Consider the following 26,677-nt stretch of genomic DNA (forward strand, 5'->3'; position numbering starts at 1 on the left):
AAGCACAGCTACTATCAGCTCATTTGCTAAAGAGCTAAGAGCATATGTATATGTGTATATGTATATATAAATACATATGTATACGTTTGGCATAATTAGTTTGTGTAGGCTACAAGGATGTGAGTTGCTAGTTGCAGTTGCAGCAGACGAAACATTGTCGCATAAAGCTAATTGAAAGTCAATAAATGCTATATAAATTAATTAAAAATACACACAAATGGCAACCTTGACATTGAAAATGAATGACAGACAATAACAACAACAGCTACTAAAACTACAGCAACAACAACAGCTATGAAAAGTTCACGTATGAAAGTTGCTTACGTTTTGGGATGCGGGCTTGTTCGAGGAGTGGGGGGCAGCGAGAGAATCGACGACAAACTTGGCACGCATTGTGAGCGGATTTTCACTGCAGCGGCAGCAGCAGCAGCAACTACAACAACAACCAGAATAGCAGCAGCACGAAGCACAAGCTGCAACAACAGTGTTGCGCATTGTAAAAAGTGAGCGGCCCGTTGTCAATTGATCAATTGCATAAAATAATAGGCCTAGGCGCATAATTTAATGTCGCGATTTTTGAAGGCCGCTCAGAGTTCTACTATATTGCACATATGCAGATTAATCACGATGCCAGCAGCAAACTAGACACCAGTTGCATGTGTCATGCAACCGGACAATAGAAATCTGATCCGATGTGAATAGATGCAACTATTCAAAGTGGCCAAAAATAAAAAGAACTCTGAGAACTTAACAATTCTTTAAGTTTGGCTAGAAAACTTTTTAACTTAATTATTGCATTTTTGCTTGCACTCTGTCAAACATTTCCAGTAATTTCATTCTCGCGTGCAACTGGAATTTTAATCGCTTAATTGCAACGTTCAACAAGCTGCATAAACAATTGTTTAATGAGAATAGAGTTATTTAAAAGTATAATTAAATTACTCTTTTAATAAAAACAATTAAATGGGGTTTTTAACAGTAGTTTATGCTAATTTTCAAACAGCATGCAACAATTATACAATAATCAATTTAATTTAATTGCACGGTTACGAAGCAAATTATAAGCTTAACCGAAAAAAAACATGTTGATCAGATAAATTGTCATAAAATCTTTGCAAATGGGCAGCACTTAAGACGCGTGTGCTTTAGACTAATGGGCAGCACTGGTTGACATGTTCCGTTTGCTTGGCTTTGGCTGTTACGCAATTTGGTAACACTTTTATTTAAAGGCGCACGAACAGCCGAAAGTGGCTGAAATGTGCTTTACATTATTGCCATGTCTTTCATTATGGCCATAACATTTTGCACATACCAAGACCAACCCACACACAGAGACCCGGACTTGGCACTGTCAGTGCGTTTGCATTAATTTTGGCTCAGCACGCACCAAACACCAAAGTGTGGCCAGTCCCAGTGGAAGTCGAAGTCGAAGTCACAGACGAAGTCGAAGTCTCACTCGGAGTCAGTCAGTCTCTGTGTAAGCCATTCACAAAACGTTTGCGGGCCCAAAATGTGATTTTAATTGCACAACAATTTTTTGTGTTCTTTTTTTTTTTTGCTGTTGGCCGGGCCCAGTTCTACATAGGCCTAAAGCGTGTTTTATGGGCTGTTCTCTGTACTGTACTGCCGCCTGACATTTACGTATGAGTTGTAACCCAATTCTGTCGCTGTCGAAAGGCAGCAGCAGCCAACAGAGAGGAGAAAGAGCAGCTCGCATTGCAGGCGTTGCACTTGCAATTTTTCAACATAATTGAACGGCGAATTTTTAATTAAAAGCATGCGTTCAAAAATAAATAAAATATGAACACAAAACCACAAAATATGTAACGCCAATTGTGGAGGTCAACTGGAGTCAGCCAACCCAAAAAAAGAAAGAGATAGAGCGAGAGCAAGAGAGACGCAGACAACCTGTTCCATACGCTCAGATCAATCGCTAGTCGACATCGACATTGCCAGTGCCAGAGGCAGCGGCTTCCTGTCCAGACCGCGCTTTCTGATTACAATACAATAAATTGTGCTGCTCTCTGGGTCTGTCAAGGTTGCAACGAGGCGACGCCAACGTTGTCTGAGCTTCATTAATGAAGTGCCGAAACTTGGGCTCGTTTGTCGCTGCATCCATCCACCATCAAGAGGCACTTGCAACTTGCCAACTTGCCAACTGAATACTGAATACTGAAAACTGCAACGAAAATGAAAATGAAAACGACAACGAAAACGAAAACCGGCAACCGGTTCAAGTGGATGCCACCAGCAGCTTAGTCGGAGCTTAATGCAGGTGGTGATTGCAACTTGTGGCCCCAGACAAAAGGCGTTCACATCCAAGGTTGCAACGCCCTTGGCTGCTTAGCCGAGCCGGCAATCTCAACCTGTTTGCCACTTCGCAGCCAGGTAAAAGGTTCTGGATGATGCAACATTCACTCTCTTCACCCGCCGTTCTCATGACCTAGTTTCTCGGTTCGATCTACTTGCAACACGCAACTCGGAAACGAAGAACGTGGAACGCCTGTCGATTTAATCAGCATAAATCAGCGTAAGCCTAAAGAGCTGCTTAATGCTTGATTAAGCATGGCTTTAAATCAAAAGCGTTGCCAATTGCAAAGTGAAAACCGTTTAAGCCATTGCCAATTATTGGCTAGAATCGCTATAAACGGCAACTGTTGCCAGTTGCCACAAGCATAATAACTGTGCTTCCATGTTTCCAGGCTTTTAACATTGAACTTGAGGTGAACAGCGTCATTTTTTCCTCTGTTGTATTTATTTTATTTGCGTTTCTTGTTGTTTTGTTTTTGGGTGCTGTCGTGATTGCATTAGCCAGTTTTATATTGTTGTTATTGGGCCTAAGCATTGCCTCATGTCGTTTACTGTCATGCAATCTAATGAGCCGCGTCTGATTCATGCGACGTTTTGAATAACACAGGTAGAGACGAGCAAAGGCGTAGTGATATGATATAATATAATATATTATGTGACGATTCCGTCTACTTTATAAATTATATTTAAAACTGTTTGTTTTCAATGCGGATTAGGCTTAAAGAGTTTTTAGTTAAATGACAAATACAAATACCTAAGAAATGGGTTTTTTTCTATGGGAACTTCGAAGTTCTTCGAAAAGTGTTATACAAATTGAACAAGTTATTTTGACAAATTTGTTTGTTTTTTGAAGAAACCCAAAAATGTGTTGCACTTAAAAACTTGTTTGCTGCTGTGTCAGCTGCACAATAAACCGATCCCAAAAAAAAACAAAAACTGAGGCGCCTCGTTTAGGGTTCGATGTCCTCTGCATTACATTGCATTTCTGTGTTTGCCTTTCGAAAAATGTACAAAAATTCGTTAGAGTTCTCGTCATCATTATTATGATGATATCAATTTTGTTGGAAATTCCCCAACGTCAACAATTGATGTTAATTTATTTATTATATTTGTATTTATATTTATTTTATTTATATACGAAAAACTGCTTAACTGGCAGTTACCTCAACTCGATTGATTTCATATGATTTCCATTCGATTCGCTTCGATTTGATTTGCATCACTTGTTTTGCGTAGGCTCAAGTGATTGATTCCCAAGCGAAACATTTTGGAGCACAACGCGTGCAAAATGTCAACAGAAGGACAAACTACAAACAACAAACAACAAATTAGAGTGTAAAGCAGTAACAGCAACAACAACAACAAATACTACACATACAAGTAATAATAATTATAATGCTCAGGCACTGATCATAAGCAGATCGACATCGCCTAAATGACCCTGGGCGCATTCAGCTCCAGCTGCAAAGAGTGTAGGCACAAAGCAACAACAACAACAACAACAGCGACAAAAAACATTTTGCAAATGTGTGTGCAAAAAGTAAATAAACGTTAAATAAAAGCAAATAAGTGCGTGAACAACACACACAACATGAACAACAATGCAGCAAACCACATGTACTTAAAGCCAAAGTGGCTTTTAGACCCAATTGAAATTTTGCGTCCATAGACTAGGCCAGAAATATGGCTTAAAGTAGCTGTGACCTACCCAAAAACAACGAAATATAATTTGCCAACTTCCTAGTCAAAATTGGAGATTAATCTATTTGAGTACAATTTGATTGACACGCCCTTTTTTTTGTATAATATTTTTTTTTTGGAGGCTGCCTCAACGACAAGCAAAAACAAATTACAAAAATCATAATTTATATTTCTTTCAAGTTTTCTTCTCAAGTTTTTGTATTTATTAAATAAATCATTTGTTTTGTTTTCAAGCAACACAAAAAATACTTGAATTGCTTTTTGTTTTGCGGTTTCTTATTATCATTATTGGTATTGTGTGTTAGTGTGTCTTTTACTACAAGGTTAGTTTTTGGCCATTGTGGTTGCTGTTGCTGGTTGCTGGTTGCTGTTTGCTGTTGGTTATTTCCACTGTTTTGGCAAAAAATCATAATTTACTTGTTGGCAAATCAAATTGTGTGCGACTACTCGAAATCAAATGGCCCGCAAATGGCTGTCGTCAATTGCCAATTAATGGCCAGTTGACCTTATCGCACAGCAGCCGAAATGACATCAAGTATACGCCCCGTTTCGTCGAGCACTTGAGCTACAGGTTCTGTCATCTGTCTACTGTCTGCACTGCCATCTAATTGGATTGCAAATGTTTGTTACACATTTCGCTGATTGTATAAAATTATCAGTTGCAGTTGCCCGAAAGATGCATGGCAACTGATGCAACGCAGCGACAGCGTTTCATAAATGCCACTAAAGGGATTAAAATGCAATTGTTATTGCATATTGCATGCATTGCTTGCAACATGACATAATAACGAGGCGCCCCACTTGAGCTTGAGCTTGAACTTGACACTTGCCAATGCAAATGCAAATTGCATGCAGCGCAACAAAAGACGAGTCAACGTTGCAGCTTATTGGCGTAATGCAACTATGGATTCGCTTTGCTCTACTGACGTTCGACGTGCCTCGCCATAACTAGCTGACATCGTAAAAGTGATTTAACTGCCGACTAGTTTGAGCAACAAAAGAAGCTAGAACTAGCTAAATATGTGCTACAATCTACATAGGTAAACCTCAAGAGTATTAAGTTTGTCTTCTCTTTTTAAGTCTTATCTATTTTGAGTATTATTTTAAATTATAGAACACTTCCTATTTCGATAAATACAATATTGCATTTTTATTTTCTTTTTAAGCCTTATCCATTTTCCAATTTATAGATAACTTCCTCGTTAGATAAACATATTAACTATACTCTAAAATTCATTATTCAATTATTTATTATTACATTAAAATGTGTGAATATTTCCAGCATTTTCTTTGCATTTAAAACCTTATCTATTTTTAGCACACTTTAACTATAGAAAGCTTCCTCTCCAGTTCCTAAACGGAACTGCCGACGACAGACAACACGTAGTTACTCCATTAGTGCGTTTACTCATTGTCTTAACCCTCAACGAATTGTCATTTGTTTTGCTGCCTGCCTGCTGACTGCTGACTGTTGCTTCCTGCTTCCCCATAGATAAATTTTAGCATGCTGGACTGCAATTTGTTTGACGGCAAATTGCTTGCAACAAGGTCACCAGCAAACGTTGCAATTGCAATTGCAACAGCAACAAATATATGTACATAACATACATATATTGTAAGGGGCTAAAAGCACTTTCCAAATTTTCACACACACTCAAAAACGCGAGACGCTGAGACAGCGAGACGGCAAGGCATACATTGCGTATGAGCAATGCGAGCAATTTGCGATCGTTTGCTGCTTGCTCAATGCAAACGAGCTGCAACAGCAACAGCAACAGCAGCGGCTGCGGCAGCAGCATAAAGAAAGAAACAAAAATCAAATGAAATAAACAGAAAATAAATTTTGCAAATAAATAAATCGGAAGCACCTCGCGGTGTGCGTATCTGTATCTGTATCTGTAGTTGTAGTTGTATCTGTATCTTGCCAGAACAATTTATAAGATATAAAATTCAAAAGCAAGAGCAACAACAACAACTACAACAACAAGCAGGCAAATGCATTGAGCGAATGTTGCTCTTGTAATTGTTGTTGTTGTTGTTGCCAACGCAACAAGTTTCGTGTGCTGCTGTTGCCAATAAGTTGTCGCCGTTGGCGTCGCCGTCACAGTCGCAGTCGACGCAGCTGTCTCTCAGTGTGGTTGCTTTTGTTGTTATCGGCTGTTTCGTGCGTACTTGGACCGCTCAATAACGCTGAACGCTGTTTGCTGCTGTCGCTGCTGCTGCTGCTGCTGTCGACGTCGCTGCCGCCGGCAGTCGCTGTAAAAACGAAACAAAAATAAAAAGAAAAAAATAAAAATTAAACGAAAGCAGAGGGTATTTAACCGACCTCAAATCAATTTGCAATTTCAGTCTATCTCCGCGTTGCAGCGTTGCATGAACTCGCGAACAAAACGGACAAACAAAAGTGGCAATAACTAAAGCAACAACAACAACAACAACCACAACAACTAGAGCAACAACAACATAAGAGCCGAAACAACTAACTAACTGCTCCAAAAGACAACGGAAATAATTAGGAAACTTGCACGGGCAACAACTGAACAAACGGAATAACAATAACAACAAAACACTTAAGCAACGTAAAAACATCGAAATTGAAATTGAAAACAGAAAGAAGTCAACCAAAAACAAAAAAAAAAAAAAAAATACCCAAATGCAAACGCAGTCGAAATTGTAAATTTAAAATTTGTGTATTTATCAACAACAATTGTTGCGGTGCCGTTTTTACGACTATCAAATGGTGTCGGTGTCAAGCGCGGCCTAGAAAACAAGCAAATAAAATAAATAAAAACACAGCAGCAACAACAGAAACCGATATCGAAACGGATCCCACTCCCCCATTCCCCTAAAGTACATACTATATATACTATATATATATATTCCGACAGAATTCCGAGCACGTTCAACGCAGGCTGCAGAATTACGCAAAAACAAACTCAAGAGTCAACGAGCAGCGAACAACAACAACAACACAGCAACAACAACAGCAAACAGCTGACGTTCAATGAACGCCCAAAGCCGAGAGCCGTAAGTGCAGACAGTGAGTGCCAAATGTAAGTGCACAGACAGCAGCTGTAGCTGAACTTGAAAGTGAAAGTGAAATTCGCCAGACGCATTCGAAAAAAAGCAGCAAATCATCACGACACAGCGCCAAACGGATTAAGATACACGACTACAAACAAACACACAGATACAGATACAAATACATTTGCTGCAGATACAAAGATACAGTTACAGATACAACTTCACCGATACTCGACTGCTACATTTGAGCTACAGTTGTGAAGTTAAGCTTTTGCTGGAGTGCCAAGCGTGAAAAGTGCTCAGAGCATCAGCCCAAGAAAAAAGTTTGAAAAATGTGCGATCAGGATAAAAGCGATTGCGACTCCTACGAGGTGAAGGCGCCTCAGGGTCACACCTTTGTGGTCAGTCCCGTCTCAGCGACTCCCATACTCACCGCTGTGCCCGTAATGAAGCCAGCCTCGCCCACGCTGACGCAGCTGGTGGAACAGCCAGCGTCCCAGCTGGAGGAGGAGCAGGAGCAACCATGCTGCAGCTCACAGGCTGTGGTGCCATTGTCCTCGTCACTGCCCTCGAAGTTGCTGCGTTTGCATGCCAAACGTTCAGCTCAGGCTCTGCTCCATCAAATGGAATCGCTGGACTCGCAGTTCGGTTCGGGATCTGAGGATGCGCCCTCGAGTCCCAGTGCACCGCCTCTATCGCCGCCACCAGTGTCCACGACCAGCGACGACAAGCTCATGGATGTGGGCATGGGTTCGTCCATCGGCGACTCTGAGGAATCCGAGGAGGATGACGAACTCAAGCCGCTAGCCGTCGACAATCACATCATGCACGAGCCGGAGCAAAGCGAGCGTCAGGTGTCGCCGCCAGCTGTGCCGCTGAGCGAGGCAAATTTAGAGAAGTTCCGCAAGCATCAGATGGATAACATCTATCTGCATCCCAACTTTAGTCTGGATGCCTCGCCGCCACCAGCTGTGGCGCCAGCCAATTCGCCAGTGCTGGAAACTCGTCGGCCGCATCGCTCGTTCCTTAGCCTAAAGAAACCCGCCGAGGAGGAGTCCAAAGTGGAGCCGGCAGCAGCAACGCCCGACCAGTCACCACAGCCAGAGTTGCCCAACGAGATTGATACGCTGGATCCAGCGTTGGTCCCGAGTGAGGAGCTAGCTGCCGAGATCACCGATGCTGTCGAGTTTTACTTCTCCAATGAAAGCATACTCAAGGATGCCTTCCTGCTGAAGCATGTGCGACGCAATAAGGAAGGGTACGTCAGTCTCAAGCTCGTGTCCAGCTTCAAGCGTGTTCGTCAACTGACACGTGAATGGAAGGTGGTGGGAGATGCAGTGCGTCGTAAGTCCCACAAGATCGAGCTGAATGAGCAGGGCACCAAGGTGCGACGCCTCGAACCGTTGCCCAGTTTCGATGAGACGATGCCATCGCGCACGATTGTCGCTTGCGATCTGCCACTGGACAAACTGAGCATTGAGAAGGTCTCGGATCTGTTCTCCAAGTGTGGCGAGATTGCCCTGATACGCATCCTCAAGCCTGGTATGGCCATACCCGTGGATGTGCGTCAGTTCATGAACAAGTACCCGGAGTTGCAGCAGAAGGAATGCGCGCTTGTTGAGTACCTGGAATCATCCTCGGCCCGCGATGCTCGCCATCTGGCGGGACCTTTCCAGGTCTATGAGATGGTGGCGCCCAAGAAGAAGACGGGCAAGAAGGCGGCAGTGATTCAGGTGGCTGCACCCGTTGCTCGCATGGTTGAGAACTATCGCTACTACAACGAGGCCAACTGCGAGCGCACGCGTGGCGGCAGCTTCTCTGGCTTGCCCAGCCACGAGCCGATGCACGATCTGCGTTTCAAGCTGAAGCGCAACAACTCGGACTTCCAGCCGAGCTACTATCAACAGCAGCAACACTTGCAGCAGCAGCAGCCACATCATCATCAGCTGCCCAACTATCATAGCCATGGACATGGTGGCTATCAGCACTATCAGCCACGTGGCAGTATTGGCCTGGAGCAGCAGCAGCAGCCGCCATCGCCAGGTTTTTTCGGCTATGCGCCGCGACGTTACAGCAATACGTCCACAATCTCGGCCAGCACGGCTGCTGCCTTGGGCGAGCCTTTAGCCTCGCCCTCGGCTTTCGTCGCTCCCACAAACAACAACAACAGCAGCAGCAACGGCAACAACAACAACAGCAATCCAATTAATCCGGTCAGCAGCTTGCAGCGTCGTCTGTCCAACTGCTCCGAGCAGAACTTTGCGCCCGAGTCGATGTCACGTCGTGCCAGCAACTGCTCCGAGACAGGAGCTCCACAGCGTCGCGACTCAAACTGCTCCGAGAGCTGTCCTTGCTCTAGACGCGTCTCGGACTTTGGCCAGTCGGAGGCATACCGCAAGACTTCGGTGTGCTCCAATGGCAGCTGTCCGGGTCAGGGCGAGCGACGTTACTCCAATGGCTCGATGCAGTTCGAGCGCAGCTTCTCCAATGCCAGCGATGGCAATGGCTTCTATCGTCGTCCCTCAAATGACTTCAATGTGGTCGAGCGTGAACGTGAGCCAGATCAGCTGGTGGGTGGAGGCGGCGGTGGCTATCAGGTGTGGCCCAGACGCTACTCGAACAACTTCCAGCAGCAGATGAGCAGCAAGCTGGCTGCCTACGATAATGCTCAGTACATTGGCGGACGTCGCATCTCCACAGATTCGGGCTACGATCGTCGCTACTCCTTTGGCTCCGAGTTCGAGGGATCGCCACGCTCCCGCACCGGCAGCTTCCTTAGCAGCTATAAGCATGGCGGTGGTCCGGGAAGCGACTTCGATGGACAACCTCGCTCGCGTACTGGCAGCTTCCTCGACGGTTCGCCACGCTCCCGTTCCGGCTCATTTGCTCAGCGTGCTGCCGAGAGTTTGGTGCGCACTCCGATGGGTCCGGATGGCAGCAAGGGATTCGGCCAAAGAGCTAGGAAGTTTGGTCAGGCTGTGTCGCCGGTCAACTAGGGGAAGAGAATTGTTAACTAATTTTAGTGGGTAACTTTGTTTTTCTTTTGTGAAATTATTCAATGGCTGTACACTGTGATGCTGTCCACCTGTCCAAGTACCACGAACCAGAACCATGCCCACGCCCCCTTATAGGTATAAGAACACTAATGAAAAGTAACGAATTTTTAATTAGACTCTACGTTGAACTAAATGAATTGGCAGAAGAGAATGTGGCATTTCTAGCTGGAAGTTGAGTTAACCAACAACACTGCCACTAAATAGCTTAAGTCAACAGTTAATCCGACTCCAAATTATTGAAATCTCAGAGAAGTTTGAAGAGAGATTTCAAATCAGGCAGCGAAAAAGAAGTTACTTAGTTAGGATTCCTTTAATTGTTATATTCTTTATAATAACTTTAGTTTTAAGCCATAAGAAACGCGTCACAATCGATGACAGCTTTGTTGAGAGAAGTTTAAGAACATTTTTTAATATTATGCCATACACTAAAGTGGCCATAATGAAGCGTAATTAAATGCATAATTATTGCGAAAATCAAAATAACTTAATTAGACACTCAGGTTTTTAGATTAACGAGTTACATTTCATCTTTTGAAAACAGTAGTAGAAATGCCACATTCTCTTCCACAATCGATCTAAGTTTTTTATTATTTTATTTTTTCGTTTTCGTTTTTATTTTCTGTTTTATTTTTGATGCAATTTTTCGTAGTAAGTAAGTAAAGTTTTATATAATGAATGAAGAAACTTGGTTGTCCTTTTGAGGAAACAGCAAACGGTTTATTACAGGAGAGAATAAAAATATTTTTCATTTTTAGCTTTTAATTTTTTTCGTTCTTTTGTGCGCAGCATAAATTATATTTTATGTGTTATGAGTAACAATCAAATTATATAAAATATATATACTTAATAGCTAACTGTAAAAACATATTATTGTATAACTTTTGAAAATTGTATGTGTATATTATTAAACAATTTATTTTTTCGCAAAAAAAAAAAACACAACAACAAAAAGATGCTGAACTTGAAAAAAGAGGCAACCACAAGGCTGTCCCTAAGTTGAATTTCAGATTTGTCAAATTACGCCAACTCATGGTCCATGTGAAAGATTGCGCAATATCTTTTTGTATCCCTCTCTCGCTCTTGCTCTCTCGCCCTCTTCATCCCAGCATCGAATTGAAAGCAAAATTCACAGCTCAAGTCGCGGCACTCGAGAACCGTTTGAGGCGAAGGTAACTAGGCCAACATAAAAAATACGAAAATACGAAAGATACAGTTCGAGTTGCTGAGATATAGCTAGCTTATAGAGGAGATACATGGACAGACAATCGACAGACACCCCCATGTGAAAGCAAAAATTTGAAGTTTGATTATCGATATTCGCAAATGCGCATTTGTGAGCTTACGAGTAATAATAATTTGTGAAGTGACACACGATCAATGCAAAATGTTGACGCGTGACGCATGCGAAGCCAACTTCCAGTCCAAGTCCCAATCGGAAGATGGCGATGGAGACGGGGGAGAGACGAAGTTTCAGACTCTCTCGTAATTGTTCATAAAGCGGCCGTTAGCATTGTTGGTATTTACTTGCGGCTGTTGCTGTTGCTGTGTGTGTTTTTAAAGCTACAGCTGAAGTACTTATACTGCGGTACTCGTATCTTAATCGTTGCCCATGCGTGTGCGATTTTTTTGCGGTTCCAAGGTATTCGCGTGTTTCCATGCCTCGCGCTTTATTAAAATATTTCAATATACTTTTTTTGTGTGTTTTTTTGTTGCTTCGTGCACGCATTGCGCCGCCCACTCCAATAAAGCCACAAAGAGTTGGACCCCCAGCAGCAACAATAAAAGCAAAAATTAATAAAAAACTAAAAACCCGTTTTCTGGCCGAACTAATTGTCGCACATTTCTCAGCGCGTGGGCAAAGGAGCTGTGTGCTCTCAACTCAACTCTCGACCGCCTCCAAAGGCGACTCCTATCTCCTCAGTTACAGCATTAGCTTTTGGGTAATTTACTACGAATGTATCTATAAGCTTAACGGGAAGCCTAAGCTGAAGCTGATGCTGTGCGTGCTGCTTGCATAACTATAATATGGCTTAATATCCAGACCACATGCAATTTGAAGGAGCTTGACGTGGTCGTGCTTTGGCTTGCAGCAGGCACGAGTGCAAGCATCGATTTATGCGCTAATTGATGATCTGCGATATCCATATAACTTCCGGCTAAAGTGCTGCGTACTGCACATGCACATTTTGAGTATAGACACTAAAATTAGCCAGCTTAATGAATGCTAATTACGCGGAGGAACCCACAACATGCAGTCCAATAAAATGGAAAGCAAGCACACACAAAAGCTGAATGAGCAACCGGTTCACGTGCTGCTCAGAACAACATCAGATCAGAGATCAAACAAGATGAGCTTTTTTGTGTTTTTGGACGGTTCGCGAGTTCATGCCCAAATATATTAAGCCTGGGCATTTCAGGCCTTATTTATAAACATTGTAAATTATTCGAGATTGCAGCGGGTGGACGGGGGAGCTAACACATAAATTTCAGTTGATAACTCTCGCTGCTCTTCTCATCTGTCGATGACATAACCCGATCTGATCCGATGCGATCCGTGACTCGGACTGTGCATTGAACTGTGCGAGTCAACACCAAATTGAGCTGTTCAGCAGCAGCAGTAGCTCCACTCAGCTGGCTACGCAAGCCACTTGTGGCGAATCTTGGCGTTGACCTTGACATGTGAAGCGCTTTTGGCACACTGCGTTATCCTTGGGCGAGCTAAAAATGTCTCAAAGTGGCGACGCGACGATCGACGAGCGAATCTCGCGATTCGTACACAGATTCAATAAAACTCGTCGTTGCGTTGCGTAGAACGTGCCGTGTGGCAAGTGTTGCAAGTGCTACCTTGACCGTCATTCAACAAGTCTATGCTAAAAGGCCTTTTGGCGAAATCACAGCCATACACACACAGACTGACAGGCAATGAGAAATTTGTCTGCGTCCACATGGCGTATGCGTTATATTCACTTCCGGCACTTCAGCAAAAAGGTTGCGCCTTTTGTTGTGGCTTGTCATTTGCGCGAGGGCTTTGTTTTCATTGATCTTCAAGTACAATATAGTTAAGAACAATCTAAATAAACAATATGCAATATTAATACATTGTACAACTTGTACACAACTAAAGTGCGTAAGAAATTTCCGCTACAACATCATTAACATGCACATTATGTCGGTTTTATTTAATCAAAATGCTCAATTCGGAGGCTAAACTACACACATTTAATACGTAGTATATTTTCGTGTGTTTTGCAGCAGCAATACGTACATACGTATACGATACTACGTATATATTTCAATCTCAATTGCATAAACAATTTTAGTCAGTCTGACCTCAGCACGTTCTTTTGTTGCCAACAAAAATAAATCATGAATAATAGTACTTACATTTGTTAAATCAATCAACATTTTTGTCACTCAACTAACAAAACCAACTTATTTCACAAGTTGTTAAACTTCAAGCAGCATAATGATGAGCACACATTTACTTAAAATGTTTAAGTAAATACTTTATTTTTATTATAATTTTAGACTATATTATTTTAAAATATAAATTAAATAAACTTCCTAACTTATTTTATTATAATATCACATTTTTACAAATGGTCAAATAATTTTGCTTTGAACTCCAAAGCACAAAACTATTTCAAATTTCAGCCCGAAAGTATGCTATTAGTTTTACCTGCTACAAAACACACAATATTATACCATATTTACTAGTCGGCCTAAAAGTATGCTACTGTGTTTGTGTAGAAACATTTTTCGTAAGTATACTTTTGAATTCTAAAATAGAAAATACCAAAGATTGCCAAATATGATGTCGAACCTTACAATAATTTTCATTTGTTTAAAAATGTTTTAGTTTCGAGTACTTTTGCTTGTTTTTGAAGACCTCTTATTTATGTGTAAGCATATCAAATCAAATTTCCTTGCACAGATGCTCTGAATTACAGTAAAGGTAGAGACTGCAAGACATACACAAAATAAGTAATTGTATTTTTTAAGTAGTTATTTCCCGAAACTCGAACTAGGGAACAAACTCACAAAACCATGTAAAGTCGCTGACGAAGCTTAAGTTAGGCTTATTTGCATAGCACAATCAATTATCTTCATATCAATGAAAAATGAAATACAATTTTCCCCAGAGAGCAGTTCAATTTGGATGATATTAACCCACAATCAAATAATTTATAGAAAATTGACAACAACCTTCTGCGTATGAAGCATCGAAATTGATAGTTCTTTATATCATTTTCAAACTATCGTACTACATTTGCATTGTCCTTTCTAAATTGTTTTCAATTACAACAAGAAAAATCTATATTTCTCCAATCTTACGTCTACCCTAATATTAATTTATAATCTGACTACACACAATAAATGATCCTAGCTAGCAATGCTAGAATCCCCAAAAATTCCTTGGCTAGCAGGATGTGACTGGCGCGACACTCTGACGACAATTTGGTATGCAATTGCCTCGCTCTTGCCACAACTCCTGGCCCCAATCCCCAGACGCATTCGCAGTCACCTACACATGCCACACTAGACATTTTTATATGCTAGCTGGCGCCTAAAGGCGTTCACTAATTGCGCCTAAACGGCGACAATGGGCGGCAACAACAACAAACATAAGCAATAATAAAACAGGAAATTGCTTCATGGGAATGAGGAAATATCTTTTTTGGATTAGAACGAAAGGCAACAGTTTGCTTTGTAGTTGATGCTACATGCAGTTAGTTGCCACATCGTTGCTAATAATAAAAGCTAATTAAGCGTTACACTGACAACACCTGTAAGTTATCTATGTATAGCAAGAAGACAACATGCCTCCTAAATACAACACTTTCAACAATAAATTGCCACTAAATGTCACTAATAAGTGTCTCTTCCAAGTGACTTGTTGCCTGTGCAAGAGAATGACGGAGCTAACAAGTGAGTGAGATAGACTGAGATTTTCCAGGCAGTTCTAATTAATTTATGATTTTCCTCACCGCATTAATCTCACTCAAATGCTGGCGGCATCACTCGAGGAGCAAGCAGCATGTGGGGCGCCTAAGCAGCGCACGCTCCCAAATGAGTTGTTCTTCTTGTTTGCCTAAAAAATGTCATGCAGATGTGGCAAGGGGCACAAAGATGTTGCTGTTGCTCTTGTTGTTGCTGTTGCGGTCTTAGGGCAGCTCATGTTTACTAAGACATTTATCATAATTTCTAAGGCGACATCAAATGATGTCTCTGCTAGCTTACACTAAGCTACATGGATTTGGTATTTGATTTGGAGCAAGCGTATGGCGTCTACATAATGTGCTGCGTGCAACAAGTGCAACGCGAACAACAGTCGACAGGCTGCTGTCTGGTTAAGTGGCATTTGCCAAAACACTTTCTTGGAAATTAATTAAAACATATGCTCATCACTTGAAGCCATAAATCAGACCTCGGCGACAATTATCAGTTTCAATTTGTGCGTAAAACTGTTTGATATCACACAAAAACCAACAGCAGTGGCAACATCCCAGCCCAATTAGCAGCGGGCAACACTAGATGTGTCCCAGACAGCAGCAGGAAAAGTAGCAACAGCAACAGCGACGGCAGCAACATCGTTTGGGGATTGCCTTAACCCTTGGTTAGCGGGCAATTTGCCGCCACTTGAGAGGAATGGTGAATGGAAATGGGGTGGCATTGGTTGCAGCTCATTAAAATGCCGCCGCAATTGTAGCAAAAGTCAAAGAAATTAAGCAAAATGCTGCTCAATGTTTAAATCTTCATCGATGCGTTGAGGTGGCAACACAACCAAGCAACAAGCAACAGAAAAACAACTCAACTGAAATCGACTCGTGTCGTGTCTGCCAGGCTTTTCCAACAAGGGGCGTGCAGACATTTTTCCCTGCCAGCTACCTCACTCCCAACCGCCCTCCCTCTCTCCCACTGGCCTACGCTCCAGTTTGTGAGTTGTCAACTGTCGTCCACTGAGTAATTACACTAAATTAATTGCCCTGGCGCTGTCACTTGTGCATTGTCTGCTAATTTTTTCCAATTGCGCTGCATGCTGCGACTACTTGCAACACACTTTAATTGCCGCCATCAGCACGTGATTACCCAAATTGATTGTATTGCTGCCCCAGCTTGTGGTGGGATTTGATTGAGTTTTTTTTTTGCTTGCTATAAAAATAAAACCACAAGAACACACTTGGTAATCGGACGCTGTTTCCTGAGTTCCTTTTTCTCCAGTTGGCCATAAAAAACGTTGATTTAAAGTGCATGTTTTGTAAATATCTAATTTGATAATTGGTTGTAATTTATGAGTTTTGTTCTCATGTACAAACCACACATAAATGACGCCTTTTACGCGTTTCTCAGAACTCTCCCCAAATGCGTGCACATTAACTCAATACTCATACTCATCAGCAGCTCTCTCTCTTTCTTTTTTTTTTAATTATTATTTATATCTGTCATCTTATAAGGCGTGCAGATATACTCGAGTATAAAAAATATGAAACATCCCACGTCTTGAGGGAGTTTTCATGAATGAAATTAAATGCAGACGCTGTTTCTAAATGAGGAAACAGCTCGACCAAAATGAGGTAAGTTTTGTTGACGCATAGCGGCAAAGAAGATGTCATCTGAGATGGATGAAAAGTTGTTAAAAAGTAAGTACATTTATGTAAGTTTTTTCATTTTAACATGAAGACTACGGATAGTGATGAGGATAATATTTTTATTAAAACCAAAGCGAAAAAAGTTTTTAAATATGAGCGATGAAATAAATTCTCTTGAAGAAATATATTGTCAAGAAAATGAAAATTTTTTGTCGACACAATTTTAGTTTTGATTGCCTCGAAATAATTATTTCTAATTATTTCAACATGATTTTGAGGGCATAGCGACATATCTCCGCGCGACATATCTCCGCTCGGTACAATTTTCGAGCGGAATTATGTCGTTTTTTTTTGGCGGAGCTATGTCGTTTTCAAAACGTCATATCTCCGCGCGGAGTTATGTCGCTTTTAAAACGACATATCTCCGCTGAACAAAAAGCGACATATCTCCGTGCTGCGATATGACTCTTCAAGGCGACATATCTCCGCGCGGAGTTATGTCGCTATGAAAAGTTACATCTCCGCCGATTTATTAGCAACTCATCTTCCAATAGAATAAATTTAATGTTTTTTTTTAAATTAATTTCATACAGAAAGTTGAATAGAAAATCTTAATAATTTAACGATAATATCAATCCCTTAAAAAACGCAGTTTCTCACAAGTCTTTATTAAGTATATGTATTATTTTTATTAATTTTACATAAAACAGTTCAACTTATATATTATACATATGAACAATTCTCTGACCGAATTTGTGCGACCGTCATTACAGTGAAAAAAACATAAACTATACACATTTTAAAAATAAGGAAAGGTTATTCTCATAGCTCTAGATTAGTAAGAATAACTTTCACTTATTTTCAAATTGGTTTAGTTTATGTTTTTTTCACTGTAAAGACGGTCGCACAAATTCTGTTAGAGAATTGCCCATATTACATACATTTATTTAATGTGCATGAAACTTAGTTTATTATTTTAATTTTTTAATTATATATATAAACATTACAGATAGCTTCTTTGACAACTTGTTGACACGTTGGACATTTTGGTTCACCACTGTCAGGATCGTTAGGATCATCGTTCTGTTCTTGATTATGAGCCAGAATTTGATCCCAACATGCTGCACAAATATTCACATGATTACATGGGCGCAATAAAACCGATTTTGGTTCGATGAGAAATACATTGCAGGGATTCATTTGAAATATAGATTAATCGGATATTTGACTGGATTTTGAGTATATATGCATGTATATGTACGTACATATATATTATATATTATACATAATACATTATTCATTCAAGTGTAAGATGAGTCTCTAATAAATCGGCGAAGAAATGTCGTTTTCAAAACGTCATATCTCCGCGCGGAGTTATGTCGCTTTTAAAACGACATATCTCCGCTGAACAAAAAACGACATATCTCCGCGCGGAGATATGACGTTTCAAGGCGACATATCTCCGCGCGGAGTTAAGTCGCGTTAAAACGTCATATCTCCGCGCGGAGATATGTCGTTTTTTGTTCAGCGGAGATATGTCGCGCGGAGATATGTCGTTACCCCGATTTTGAGATATTAATAAAATGTGAAATTTCAACATTTTAGAATAATTAATGTCCAATTTTCTGAAATTAAGTTTATATAATTTTCCGATCTCAGCATATCTAAAAAAAATTACCGAAGAGCACAGTCGCTCCTATCTTATCGAAAATAATATGTCTCTTTGGCGTCCACACACCCATATCAAACATTCTTAGAACTCTATTAAAAGCACTTACGGAATGTCTTAGTTTCAGTTGTCATTCAAGCGGAGATTGAGCGGAATTTCCCTTGGCCTGGTTATCTCATGTTGCAGCCCTATTAGTTGTTTAACACAAATTAGCGTCAACGACAAACAAACAGCCCAAGAAATTAATCATGCTAAAATTTCCGAAAAGAGTTCAATGCACGCCCAGGCAACAAGCGACGGGCAGAGAGAGAGAGAGGGATCTGCTTCACCTTTGACGTAATCGGAAACCCAAATATCACGAGCAATGGCGTGGGAGTGTCTACGCCTGTGAATGTATCTGAGAGTGCGCCTGAATGTAGCTGGGACAGATGTTTGGGAACGCTGCGGTTCCAACTAGACACCGACACCCGCTAACTTGAATGCATCATTAGTCGACATACAAAAAAAAGGGACAAAAAAACCCAGAAAAAAAACTGCGAGTGATACACGCGACTCCGGACTCTGCGAGTCAGAGCTGAAGACGAAGTCGGGACTGTGATTTATGTTGCGTGCGCCTGACAAACACTTGAGAAGTGATGATTTATAATGAAGATGCATGCATTCGTATTAATTAAATTCTGACACGGTTGCGCTCCATTTAACGTTAAATGGCACTGGAGGAGGACGACCGCAAACTCCATGTCCCAACTAATAATGTGGGTATCAAGTTGCTCCAGCTAAGCTCAAGCTTCGCTTCAAGTCCGATTCCTACGCAGCTGAGCTGAGTTTCTGTGTCTTTTTTAGCCAAATTGGTAATTTGATTTGGAATGCCAGTGCCAAGTTATCATGCCGTGCTCTGGCAGCGGAATTTAAAATATGGCAAGCAATAGTCGAATATTCATTAAGCGCAATTATGAAAATTAAGTTGTCATTTTGATTTGAATGTCGCGGCATGCGGCATGTGGCATGCGGCTCATAAGCATACGCGTATACTCATTAAATTAAATCAAACTGACAGCATCGCCTGGCTAAATAGATGGGCTTGCCCCTGTCCCTCTGCCCTAATCCCTTCCCATCACGCAGCCTGCTCCCCCTTTCCACCCTCCCATCAGCCGCTCGATTCCATAGTTGAAGAGCAGCGCCGACGACTAATTAACGTGCTTTCACATATTTTGCTCAAATTGTGCATAAATAATGAAGACATTATTGCTGCCTGCAAACAGCACCCTGTATGGGTTGTGGAGTTGGCCAACCGCCAATTGAAAACTATCCTCGGTAAAGACAATTTCCCTTCTCTCTCACTCTATTTCTTTCGAGAAGTCCCATCCTCTCTCTCATTCGTTTTATTGCCATCCCTCTCAACTGAATTATGTGTTAATAATTTGGAATTAATGAACGTTTTACATGTTCTACGAAGTCTGCGAATTCAACCAAACCAAAAAGTCTCTGAGTTTTCATTACACGAAAAGTGTGGCTGCCAAATGGCAGGTAATAAAATCGGACATTATGATATATACTATACACGAATGCTATAAAACTACATAAGAAATTTGAAATATAATTACAATGAATTCGTATAATTTCAGAAAATGAATAAACTTTTTTATAAAAAACTAAAACTTTATATTAATAATTTATAAATTAAAATGTAATTGAAAAATTATTATACTCACGGGATAGGTATTTACAAAAATCATAAAATAATGTATAAAAATGTTGAATTAAAAAAAATATATTATACATTTAAGAAATGTGTTATTATATTACAATAAATAATTCTTTTCCTTATATTAATAAAGGTTTTAATAGAGTTTTATATAAACTTTTTTCTTTTGTACATACATATTTACTATATATATTTCTATAAAGTATTTTAATTTTTATTTTGAAATAAGTATTGACTTTAATAATTCCACAAATATTCTAATAAAGGAATAAATTCCTAGACTTTTACCAATTATATCGAGTCATCTTCAATCAGCAATATGTATCAGTATTTCATCTATATTAAACGAAAAATTTTCAACCCAATCCTCATTAGCATAAGTACATTCATCTTTTAAATAAATGTTCATGTGGATCACAACCCCAATACGCCCCCAGATGATAAATCGCCAATTATATGTACGGAAATTCGGATGAAATATGTTGGCCAACATATTATTAAATATATTTAGCAAAAGCCATTGAAATATTAAATAGCGCTACTTGTAAACAATTAGCAAAAAATTATGACTTTTAATCACACCGATCATACAAAAAACAACAACAACATATACCACAACACATCCGTAGTCCCGCCCATCCTATAGAGCAGAGGCTGCGACAATTTCACACATGTTTTAAAAATAAACACATGTCTGATATTCGGAAAGACGGAACGTCTTTGGGCAATGCAGCCATTTCTTTCCAATGCACGATCAGAGTTCTTAGCGATGGAAAGAGTCCGCTATATGCCCAGGCCACGCCCACACACAAGATCTGAGATCTTCTTCAATACGCAGGATCTTCTGTCGCGTATTCCAATTCAAATTAGTTTTTCGAAAACAGCCGTCGCAGATTGTTGTGTTTTTTTGGGTTCCGGCTCTGATCCAATACGACAAATCTTTTCGATTCGAAGCGAGTGAAAATGAATACTCAATCTGTGGTGCGTCGTCATCCGCATAGTTTCTCAATCGAACAAATTCTGGCCAAACCTGAGACACATGCTCCCAGTAATTATGTTGATCCGACTGCCAGTTTCCAAGTGATCAATGATAATCAAACGCAGTTAATTCAAAATGAAAGTGTGCGTGAAAGTTGTGATGATTCGCGTGTGTCCAGTCCTGCAACATCGAGTTGCCTTGAGGATGGCCTGGAGGATGGCAAAAGTGATATAGAACTCGCGTCGGATGATGGAAGTGGTATGTATTAAACGCAGACTTTATAACGCTCTATATTTTGGGAAAATATATTTAGCAAAAAATGAATGTAACCTTTTAATAAAGAGAAATATTTGTGAAAAATAAATCTTATTAAAAGATAGATAGAGACTTAGATACTGAAGAACTTCTTCTGTTCATATTATTATTACAAGCCCTCACAGGAGCTTTCCGTATAACTACTATATTTCAATTCTGAAACATGTCATTTAATAATCCTTCAAGACTGAGCTTATTTCGTTAGTTAAAACCGTCAATAATCTTAGAATATCCATTTAACCGCAAATTATTTGATTTATTACAAATAAATAGTTAATAGCTGATCTATTACTTAAGAAGAATTAACATTGAAACCCGTCGGCCAATCTGAATATTTTTTGCAAATGACAATTCCCACAAACAGCTTTCATTTGAGGGCCATTAAAAAGTTAAAAAGCAGATCAATTTTTAAACATTCATAATGAGATGTTGTTAGAGAATATTTATCAAAATATTTGTAGCGTGTACTCGTAGATAATAAAAAACAAAGAACATTCACTAATATGCAATGGATGAGTGATCTCGTCTGTCATTTGCACCGATCCACAAAACAAATAATCAGAAATTAGCCCGAGAGGCGTCACAAAATGCGCTGCTTGCTAATGATGCAAACGTCAAAAAGTAGAAAAAGAGAGAAAGCCAAAGCAAAGGCAAGAATGAATAGGCGACAGGGATTGGGCATGGGATGGTCGAGCTGCTAATCTTGTATTTTGGGGGAAAATTTATATGACAATTTGTTTTCGGTCAGCAAGGGAAATGTGGTGCAAAATGGCCAATTAGATGCATTGACCACATCACGCTGAAACAATGCCAATTAAAATCGAGCGTATAAAATGCAAATGCGTTCGACGTGGGCCAAAAACTACTTGATACAGGGTGTCACGCTAGTAGCGACCTTTTGCCAATTAGATCGGAAATTGGCAAATTCGAATTAGTTGAAAAATGTTTGGCATCGACGGCGACAATGGCTGCAGTCGGTACCAATTGATGTCTAAATTTGATTCACATACCACATCGCATGCCTTTCCTTTCCTCTCTGCCATTGCAGCGAACGACGATCGCAAGAAGCGACCTCGCACCGCCTTCTCGGCTGCCCAGATCAAGGCGCTGGAAACGGAATTCGAACGGGGCAAATATCTATCGGTGGCCAAGCGAACGGCGCTGGCCAAGCAGCTCCAACTCACCGAGACACAGGTAAGATAGAGAGTTCGCTTCCAAGCTAAAATCATTTTCAATAACATTGCTCTTTTAGATAAAGATCTGGTTCCAGAATCGCCGCACCAAGTGGAAACGCAAATACACCTCGGATGTGGAGACACTTGCCTCGCACTATTATTCCCAGCTGGGCATGGGAGGACTAGCGCGTCCCATGGTTGTTGGCGATCGTTTGTGGCTGTTTAGTCAAACTCCAGCTGGACCCACGCCCATACAGTCCATCATGCTGAACGGCAGTGGAGCTGCGCCGCCTATGCGACCTTATGGACCGCCGCCAAGTGGTGCGCCAATGCCACCGCTGCACGGTGCCAGCGTAATTGAGAGTGCCAGAAATGCCATATTGGCACGTGGACAGCCACTCAACTTTGCGCTGCCCTTTGGACTACCCAAGCCAGTGACCACAACGCCACCTAGCACAGCCGCAGTCGCATCGCCAACTGGCTATGTGCCACGCTGTAAACCCTACGCTGGCAACTTTGTGGACTATGCACCGCCGCATCCGGCCAGCGAGGCATATCTGCAGCTAAAGTATGCCACGATGCCGCCGGAAACGGAAGTGGCCACCAGCAATGGTCTGGCCGAGCTTGAGCGTGTCTTTGGCGATGCAAATGCGAACTTTCTGCTACAAAAGGGCACGCCAGTTGCCAACAGCAACACATCCTGTGGCTATGGACACGAAGGATTGCAGCAAGCGCAACGCAGTCGACGTGCCACACAATCGGAGTCCGAATGCAGCGACATTGATTGCGAGCAGCTCGACGAGGATGAGGATGCTGTGGAGTAATCATTAAACAGTAATTAGATACACCGTAGTTAAAGATATCTTTAAAGTTTATGTTTATAATGCACACACAAAAAATATGCTCATATAAATAAATGGTCATACAGGAGAAATGTGTATGTTGTCCATAGGTTGTTAATAGCTATCACTAAATGACAGTGGCACACTTTTTTGGATTGCATATATGGAGTGGGAGCCACTGAGTCTGGATCAGGATGGGGATCAGGTTGTGGTCGTTGTCTGAGTGGTCAAGTGTTGTCTGTCCTCCAAATTGCTTAAAAGTTAACTATTGCTATATACTATTATTATATGTTATGTTATATGTTACATATTGTGGGTCGGTTATTGGCTCTCTCTCTCTCTTACTTCTCTCCTCCTATCGTTTCAAATTACAATTAGATAAATAAAAATCACAAAGACTTATTATAACTTCGAGCTCGATCTGGAGTAAACTTAAATGCTAAATGCCAACAACTAATTGTCCCTTTGTACAGTAAAGTAAATTAACGAGAATCAGAAGTATTTTAACAAAAACGAACGTTTGCAACAAAGCCAGCAACAACTGTGCCTATTTACACACATTCTCTAATACTCTTCAACTTGTCTCTAGATTCATACTATTGCTTGTTATTCGTGGGAAGGAGGGATGACTATAAGGTAGCAATTGAAGCTGTCCCGTTGCACAGTTATAATATACAAACTAAACAGCTATAGTCTCTTTCGTTATATGTTTCTTACAATAGCTCAAACACTGGATGCAGAAACGGAAATAGATAGTTACGGAGTTATTTTACAATTAATTGTAGGCTACGGAATAAACAAATAATGTTCTATGCCTATTTTTTGGTATTGCAAACAGTTTAAAACTAATTGTTTTGATTAGTTTCATAGTGCATTGAGCTGAGCTTAATTTCTAAACGAACGCAACGCGAGATTAGTGCTGTTAGCTCCATGATAGGTCGTAGCCCTTCCAGTTGGCATTCGGTGCCAAATGCACGCGACGTTTGTTATAATAAAATGAGACAATGCCATGGTATGCGGTGCGTGGCACGCCACTCTGTAAAATAGATAAGAGCAGAACAGAACGTCAGAACCTAGTGTTGTGTTGACAATAATATCTTTGTGATACGCACCTTAAAGTCATCCATGAGACCAAGCATTCTAGTTATTCGCTTGTACTGATCACGATTGTTGTACTGTATGCGCACTGGTCCCTCCAGGGCAATGAGATTCCGACGCAGCTCATCAAAGGTCACAAGCGGAAGCACGTAAACCTGCTTTAAAAACGCTTTATCGTAATTGTCCTAAATGCAACGTAGATAAGGTAAATTGAACATTAGTACACATAATAATGCGGGACACGCGAGCACTTTGTACCTTTAGTAAATAACTCATATTGATTTTGCTGAACTGCACAAAGTCTTCGCTGAGTTTAATGTGTTTCAGATACTTATCGAAAAATAATCCACTGTAAATCACAAAAACGGAAAATTATATTAAAGCATAGTTCCCGATAATTGTTATTTCATTTAAACACTTACTTGGACACGCCAATTTTACCAAAGGTTCGAGTACGTGAGATTTCAGGTCGAATGCACACGCGATCCTTGCGCTGTTCCGGATGTCTTATCCAATCATCCCAGAACCTGATAAGGTTATAAATATTAAAAGAACTCTTGATTGCATTTAAATACACTTACGATTTTGGCCACTTCACAGACAGCTCCTGCCATAGCTCTTTAGTTAGCATCCAGCCCAGGCCAGGGAAGAAATCGGTGCGATATAGAAGATCTGGTCTAGTCGTATCCACCACATTCGCCTTGCCATTGTCATTCCAAGCGGAAACACACCACAGACTTGGATCCTGCTTGAGCAGTTTATGTGTTGCCAGGAAGTACTCAAAGAAATCGGGTGCCACATTCAAATCATCCTCAACGATGACCACAAAATCGAAGCCAATCTGAAACGTGGTGTTTAACGCCCAGCCATAGTGTCGCGATATCTTGTAGTAACCCTTGAACTTCTTTTCCTTGGGCAGCACAACAATATCACTCAAATCGGGTTGCTCAATGAGTGTAAGCTGTTTTCCAAACGTTTGGATAGCCTCCTTGGTTAGCATGTCTCCGCAATCCTGCAAACAATAAAAGGATTAATTGGAAGCTGTAGATGGTATAGTATTGACCATTCTCACCTGGGACACTATGATAGGAAACTGTTCGACGCTGGGTCGATACTGTACCAGATTGTCCAGACATTTGACCACCGAGACACGATTGCAGGCAAACACCAGAATTGGAATAACAGGCTCACCATTCGCCAGATGCGTTTGTGTTGGTATCTGAGATGGAGTTGATTTCGATTCAGCAGTTGCTTTGACAGCTGACTCCGGTGCTGGTATCTCATTAGATATCTCAGCTGCCACGATGCTTATTCTGGGCGTTGTTGTTGTTGTTCCCTGCTGCTCGTTGCTCGAGTATTTGTATTTCAAGAACTCTATCAAATTGCGTGTCAGTTGCAAGCCTTTGGATTGCTCTGCCAACGCTTCCGGCACTAAGCGCTTCAACTGCTGCTGCTGTTTCCTGCTCAGCTGAGCGTTGCTGGTTCGCAGTAACACATAATAGGTGATAAACGTCCACATGATGAAGAAGCCTATCACCATCACCTGCACCTTACGTGAACGCATCTTGACTATTTTCCTGGCTGTGGCTGTGTCTATAGCTGAATTTGTGGGCGGTGGGTCGTCGTATTAGCGAGGAAAGGGGGGCGTACTTTTCTCTGCACTCTGCTTCAATGTGACATCTGCTTGACGTGGCCGCTGCGTCGTTTGAGTGTGAATGTTAATTTGTGGAATTTGTTGACGCGCCTGGTGCGCTCATTTAATGCAAGCTGTTTCAATCGGTGGGTATGGAAGCTTTGTTTTGTTTGTTTATCTATCAGTTTACGATTTCGTTGTTGTTGTTTATATTGTTGTTGTGGACACCACCAGCAGCCCTTGCAGCGGCTCACTTTTGCACACTTAATATTGCTGTCGCACCACATTAGCATCGGCTCCAAACGTAGCGAAAAGGGAGAGCGCTAGTGTTGCTGCTGCTGGTGCTGCTTCTGCTGCTGATGGTTGGCTGCTACATCTATCAATGGACTGCGCGTTACGCACCAGCGCTTGATATAACTTCCTATTTGCGTTGATGTGGAAAACGGTGCGTCAGCTTGGCAACAAATAACTTTAAAACGCGTTATTCCAACCGAAAACGCACACGTTGCTCTTTCTTGCTATTTGTATCACCGTGTTTGTTTGTGTGAACTGTATATGGTATTTTACAATAGTTTGATGA

The 26,677-nt window shown here is 41.1% G+C and overlaps 3 protein-coding genes across 3 annotated transcripts; 2 read left to right on the forward strand and 1 right to left on the reverse strand.

Moving 5' to 3' along the window:
* The first annotated feature begins 6,343 nt into the window (after positions 1 to 6,343).
* On the forward strand, positions 6,344 to 10,971 carry LOC133842450 (uncharacterized). Its single transcript, XM_062275535.1, has one exon. It carries the CDS (start codon positions 7,368 to 7,370, stop codon positions 10,029 to 10,031), a length of 2,664 nt encoding a protein of 887 aa, XP_062131519.1. The 5' UTR covers positions 6,344 to 7,367; the 3' UTR covers positions 10,032 to 10,971.
* A 9,968-nt stretch (positions 10,972 to 20,939) lies between these two features.
* On the forward strand, positions 20,940 to 23,616 carry LOC133841466 (homeobox protein ceh-30). The gene is made up of 3 exons (XM_062273978.1): positions 20,940 to 21,292; positions 22,398 to 22,543; positions 22,602 to 23,616. Exons 1-3 carry the CDS (start codon positions 21,019 to 21,021, stop codon positions 23,346 to 23,348), a joined length of 1,167 nt encoding a protein of 388 aa, XP_062129962.1. The 5' UTR covers positions 20,940 to 21,018; the 3' UTR covers positions 23,349 to 23,616.
* On the reverse strand, positions 23,378 to 26,654 carry LOC133841463 (alpha-1,3-mannosyl-glycoprotein 2-beta-N-acetylglucosaminyltransferase). The gene is made up of 6 exons (XM_062273975.1): positions 25,537 to 26,654; positions 25,046 to 25,476; positions 24,887 to 24,991; positions 24,723 to 24,813; positions 24,479 to 24,649; positions 23,378 to 24,402 (listed from the first exon to the last, which is right to left on the reverse strand). Exons 1-6 carry the CDS (start codon positions 26,026 to 26,028, stop codon positions 24,289 to 24,291), a joined length of 1,404 nt encoding a protein of 467 aa, XP_062129959.1. The 5' UTR covers positions 26,029 to 26,654; the 3' UTR covers positions 23,378 to 24,288.
* Between the last annotated feature and the right edge of the window lie 23 nt (positions 26,655 to 26,677).

This window comes from Drosophila sulfurigaster, chromosome 3 (assembly GCF_023558435.1).
Source record: "Drosophila sulfurigaster albostrigata strain 15112-1811.04 chromosome 3, ASM2355843v2, whole genome shotgun sequence".
Lineage (NCBI taxonomy): Eukaryota > Metazoa > Arthropoda > Insecta > Diptera > Drosophilidae > Drosophila > Drosophila sulfurigaster.